At 34.2% G+C, this 5,909-nt stretch overlaps 1 protein-coding gene across 1 annotated transcript; it reads left to right on the plus strand.

Annotated features, from left to right (window-relative positions):
• The first annotated feature begins 1,162 nt into the window (after positions 1-1,162).
• LOC130804477 (putative disease resistance protein RGA4) lies at positions 1,163-5,027 on the plus strand. The gene has a single exon (XM_057668918.1). The coding sequence runs from the start codon at positions 1,384-1,386 to the stop codon at positions 4,330-4,332; it is 2,949 nt and encodes a 982-aa protein (XP_057524901.1). The 5' UTR covers positions 1,163-1,383; the 3' UTR covers positions 4,333-5,027.
• The last annotated feature ends 882 nt before the right edge of the window (positions 5,028-5,909 follow it).

A 5,909-nucleotide genomic window follows, 5' to 3' on the forward strand; every position in this document is an offset into this window, starting at 1 on the left:
CGAATTTCCCGTTGGGCCTTGGACAACAGTCCAGTCCACTGGACGAAGAACAGCACCTTGGTACTCAACATCATTAGCATCATCATTATCACTAGAAACCCCCCAACTACTTTGGAGGCTGCTAGCCTGATCATCAAAACGAGTACGCACTTGCTGCAGCGTACTTGACTGTTGGGCCTCATTGTGTCTGGCAGCCTCTTCCTGCCCAGCCCTCCTAGCAGAACCCATTACCCCCCTCTCATGATGGTCTCCTCTGAGCAGGGTAGGCCTAGAACTATTCCCGCTCAACAAGTTTCTAAAAAACCCTTTCCTTTTCCGTGAGTCAGCCATTGACTACAATTTTTGATAATTTAATTAACTATTATTAATAAATAAAAATAATCAAACGTTACGTTAAATTAACCACATGAACAAAAGACAATAATTAATTAACATATTAAACTACTCATTATCAACATATATAAATTAGCAACAACAATATTTAACTAATCATTATCAACAAATATAATCTAACAAAATATTTATTATTATTATTATTATTATTATTATTATTATTATTATTATTATTATTGTAATTAATTTTCTAAATTAACAATAATCATAATAATAATAATATTAACAAAAATAATAACAACAATAATAATAATCATAACAATAATAACAAAAACAATAATAATAATCATAACACTAATAACAAAAACAATATTTAAAAATAAAATTAAAGAAAAATTTACTAACAACAACAACATCACCAACAAAAATAATAAAAATAATATTTAAAAGAATAAAAAAAAGTTAATAATAATAATAATAATAATAATAATAATAATAATAATAATAATAACAATCACAATAATAATAATAATAATAATAATAATAATAATAATAATAATAATAATAATAATAATAATAATAACAATAATATAAATAAAATTAATAATAATTATTTTAAAAAAAAGGAAAAAAAAAAGGGTGAGTCACACGAAATCCGCGACTTGACCGCGGGTCAGTCGCACGAAATCAGTCGCACGTTTTTACTTAACAATTATATACTTTCGATTGGCTCCAAATCCATCCGAATGGAGGGAGTAAATAGGACAAATTGATTAAATAGAAGAAAGTTAGAATATTAATATCCCATCTAGCATGCAAATGACTCAATTTGAAAATAGTAAAAAATTATGGTCCACTTTAGTAAGATGGGATTATGCTTCTACAAAATTATGCTCCACTTGTTATTACTCAATTATTGAAATTATTGAAATTATTGAAATAGCAGAAGCAATACGTAGAAGCTAACACCAGCCATTTTCCTTTACTGTCTTTCTCTTTGCCAAAACACACTATTCACTTCTTTTTCTCTGTATCTTCAAAACCCTAATAATGGATGTTGGAACAGTCATGTCTGCTGTTCAAACTCTGTTAGCAGCACTTCAATGCTCTCAGCTTAGAGATTTTTGCTCCAGCTTTGACTGCAAACCCAAACTCGAACAACTCGAAAAAACCGTTAAAAGAATCCAAGCTGTGCTCATTGATGCTGAGCTTAAGCAAGCTCTGTCCCACCAAGAGCAGCTGTACATTGAAGAGCTTAAGGAAGCTGTTTTTGAAGCTGATGATCTGTTTGATGAGTTTGTCACTCTTGCTGCTCAGAAGAAGCTCAATACTCGTATCAAGGACCGTTTCTTCGCCCTCTTCACCAAGTTAGCTGATGATTTCTCTGTTTCTAAAAAGATCGACAAGATCAGAAAGAAGTTAGATGATATCGCTGATAATAGCAAGTTCAAGTTGAAGATTGATCTGAAGCCTGCTAATAGTAGAAGCCGAGAGACCTGTTCTTATATGAAAGAAGTTATCATTGGAAGAGACCAAGATCTGGAGACCATCAAGGGTATGTTGCCCAACTCTGATGATGTTCAACAGGATGTTTTTTTCATTAGTATTGTGGGGATTGGAGGGTTGGGCAAAACTGCTCTTGCTCGACTTTTGTTCAATGATCCAACAGTGGCAACATCATTTCCATTGAGGTTGTGGGCTTGTGTTGCCGATCAAGACCAAAATCAATTTGAGGTGAGAGACATTCTTGGTACGATTCTTGAATCTGGTGGACTACAGAAGCAGAACCAAGGTGACACACTCGAATTGATGCAACGAAAATTGCGAGACATATTTGGTGGACAGAGATATTTGCTTGTTTTGGATGATGTGTGGACAGAGGATCGTGAACAATGGCTTGGCTTGCTAGGATCCTTTACCGGAGGTGGAAGAGGAAGCTGTATTGTGGTAACCACTCGTTCAATGAAGACGGCAAAAATCATAGGAAATGGGCAAATGCACCAGCTACAAGGCTTGTCAATGGAAAACTCATTGCGTTTGTTTAAATGGGCAGCTTTTGGATCGGAAGAGTCAAGTCCTCCTCAAAAGCTGGTTGAGATTGGTGAAGAAATTGTTAAGAGATGCGCTCACGTTCCTCTTGCCATAAGAGTGTTGGGAGGCCTTCTCTATGGCCAAGATGAAAGTCAGTGGCTATCTTTGCGTGAGTTGGGATTGGAAAAAATTATAGAAAGTGACAATAGCATCAAACCGATATTAAAGCTTAGTTACTACCAACTTGAATCTCCATTGAAAAGTTGTTTTGCTTATTGTGCCTTGTTTCCTAAGGATGAAATCCTGTATACATGCAATTTGATTAGCTTATGGATGGCCCAAGGCTACATCACATCAGAAGGTGGAAAAAGCATGGAAGATGTTGCTGTGGATTATGTAAAACTTTTAATACAGAGGTGCTTCTTTCAGGATGTAAGGCTATATGGAGATTCTGAAAATATTCGGGAATTCAAGATGCATGATTTGATGCACGACGTTGCTCAAGAAGTTGTGGGAAAGGAGATCCAGACGACAGTGCATAGCATGGATGGAGATCTTGATAAAAAGATTCGTCATCTTAAAAGAAGCAACTCGACAAATGTTTTCCGCACCCAAAAAAGTCAACTGCGTTCTTATGTTGATGTTAGATACCGTATTGAATATAATAATAAGATGGACCAGGTTTGTGCGGCTTCAATGTTTGGTAATTGGAAATGTTTGAGGGCTTTAGACTTGAGTCGTTCAAGTATTAAAAGTCTGCCAGGTTCAATCGGTAAATTGCTTCATTTAAGGTATCTAGACCTTTCAGAAAACAATTTTAAAGTGCTTCCTAGGGCGATTACAAATCTATATAATCTTCAGACTTTACAGTTATTTTTTTGCAAACAATTGAAAGAGTTACCAAAAGATATTGACAAGTTAGTTCAGCTTAGGGTGTTGAACATATCTCGTTGTGATGGTTTGACTTATATGCCAAGGGGCATAACCAAGTTAACTGATCTTCGTGAGCTTGGAATGTTTGTGGTGGGAGGAGAGAGGTGTACAAGTTGGAAGGAGTTGTTGAATGAAATGAAAATCCTGAAACCTCTAAGGAACCTTAGAGGCTCCCTCCAAATCAGGATCAAATACTCCAACAAAGCTACACGTGTTTATAAGAAAGAGAAAGATTGCGAAAGAGACTGCTTGAGTGACAAGGAACATCTTGAATGTCTAGATGTTAAATTTAGTGGAGAGGAGGGTGAAGGAAGAGTAAACTACGATGAAGCAGTGATGGATATGCTACGGCCACATTGTAATCTCAAGGAGCTATTTGTTGAGGCATATCAAGGTGCAAGTATGGTGGGGTGGGCAATGGAAGAAAACTTGACAACGTCTCTTCCTAATCTTGTTTACTTGGGGCTTTGGAATTGTCTGAAATTGAGTGACTTAAGATGCTTGGGAAATATATGTCATCTAAAAGTGCTTTTTCTTTGTAACCTAGAAAATTTGGAGTATATAATTGAGAAATATATATCAGGAGGTAGCAACGACACGAGAGCTGTGCATGTGAAGTCAGGCCAACAATTTTTTCCCTCTTTGAGGAGACTTAGAATACAGGATAATCCTAAATTGAAAGGATGGGTAGGGGATGCAAATGAGCTCCATGTTAATAGTAACAGTATGTCACCCCTTGTTTTTTCTCAATTGGAAGATCTTTATATTGTAAATTGCCCAAAGCTTATAGCAGTTTTCCATTTTCCCTTATTGAAATTCCTCTATTTGAGTAGATTTAATAGAAGACTACAAATAATAATTAGAAGGTTGAAGAATGAAGAATTAGAGGAAGATAAAGGTAAGGAAACATGTAATCCAAAGTTTTCATCCTCCCCCTATTTTCGTTGTGATAGAATAAGCAATTTAAGGGAAATTGAAATAGACGACACAACTTGGCTAAATCATGGGCTACACATGGAGGCTTCTGATGTTTAATAGCACTGGTAATTAAGGGAGATGATAACATAGAGAATCTGAGAGAAGATGAGAATGTGTTTCGTGCGTGTTCGTCTTCCATACAATATTTAGCTATTCGAAGTTGCTCCAATATGAAGAGCGTGTTAGAAGGCTTACAACATCTCTTTGTCTTAGAGACCTTAGTAATCGATGATTGTCCTAATCTGAATTTATCAAGAGAAATGGAGGAATGCATTGGCAAGCCACTTAAAAAATCTCTTCGCAACTTGACACTCGAGAGTCTCCCGCAAATGGTGAATCTTCCTGATTGGATACAATACTTAACCAACCTTCAATCTCTGAAAATTAAGAATTGCAAACAGCTTGAATCTCTGCCGAGTTGGATGTCCAAACTCACTTCTCTCAAGGAACTTCAAATTCGTGGATGTTCACCAACATTGGAGAAATGATGCCACCATTCAAATGGGTTGGATTGGCCATACGTTCAACACATCCCTTCCTTTATTCGTCATATTGAATACTTGGCGTAACCAATTGAAGGGACACCAAAGGTATAACTTATGAGTTATGTGGTAAAATTTTCATGGTCCATTCTAAAATTTTCTATTTATTTGTTTATTGTTTATGTCATTTAATATGTAGCTTATAATTTATTTTAAATGAGAAACCTAAATCATAAATATTGAATTTATAAGCAAAGTTGATAAATTTTATAATGTGATTGATTTTTTACTTTGTTTAAATATAATGAAAGTATTAGATATTTTGTTTTTGACTTCACAACCCCTTTGGTGATCGAAAATAAATGGTGGAAAGTTAATGAAAAGCTAGCGTTATTTTAGTTGAAATAAATATCTTAACAAGTTTAATAGTCATGCTTGGTTTACATCAATTATTACATTTTCTTTACAAAATTTATTTCAATGTATTATCTTTTGAAGATGTGGTATTATGTCTGTGCTGATGAAATATTGAGAATAAAAATACTTTTTATGCTTAAAATTTCCTAACCATGTGAATGATGCGGTATATTTCTTTAAAATCTACGCAACAAATTGTTCTCATTTGCACCATTAAGTATCAACTAAACAGAGCATAAATACTTTGGAGGGCCTAGTGGATATGTTCTACTTATTTTGGTGCAAAATGAAAAGTAAATTCCCTAAGTATTGCTTCTTTGTCGACACATTTATTTAGGAATTTATTTAATTTCTGAAATAGGCCTTTGTTTGTTACTTTTATTGTGGAACTTGTTTAATGGAAGGACAGATTCAAATTAGAAATTTGAGTTTTTGAACTTGATAGGACGATGAGTTTAAAAAGTTTTTATTTTTTAAAACTTTCTTGTTTATTTTTTCTTTCAATTGTTTCTTAAATTTTCTAAATTTGGCCATTCTCTCTCAATTGTTTTGTTTTCCTAAATTTAGTTTTATTTCTTCCAAAACTTGTTTCTAATTATGTTGCTTTTATTCAATGTTTATTTCTTTCAGATTTGACCTTCATTACATATAGATTAGTTTTGTTAATTTTTTTCTTTTTGCTCAATTTCGGGTTTGATTTTTAAGAATTCTTAGTGAGTGTTTTGGGTTGGTTTA

The sequence above is a fragment of the Amaranthus tricolor genome, chromosome 17 (assembly GCF_026212465.1).
Source record: "Amaranthus tricolor cultivar Red isolate AtriRed21 chromosome 17, ASM2621246v1, whole genome shotgun sequence".
NCBI lineage: Eukaryota > Viridiplantae > Streptophyta > Magnoliopsida > Caryophyllales > Amaranthaceae > Amaranthus > Amaranthus tricolor.

Bases quoted from the DNA above. Each gene is read 5' to 3' on its own strand.
- LOC130804477 (XM_057668918.1), top strand. From the start codon at position 1,384: ATGGATGTTGGAACAGTCATGTCTGCTGTTCAAACTCTGTTAGCAGCA.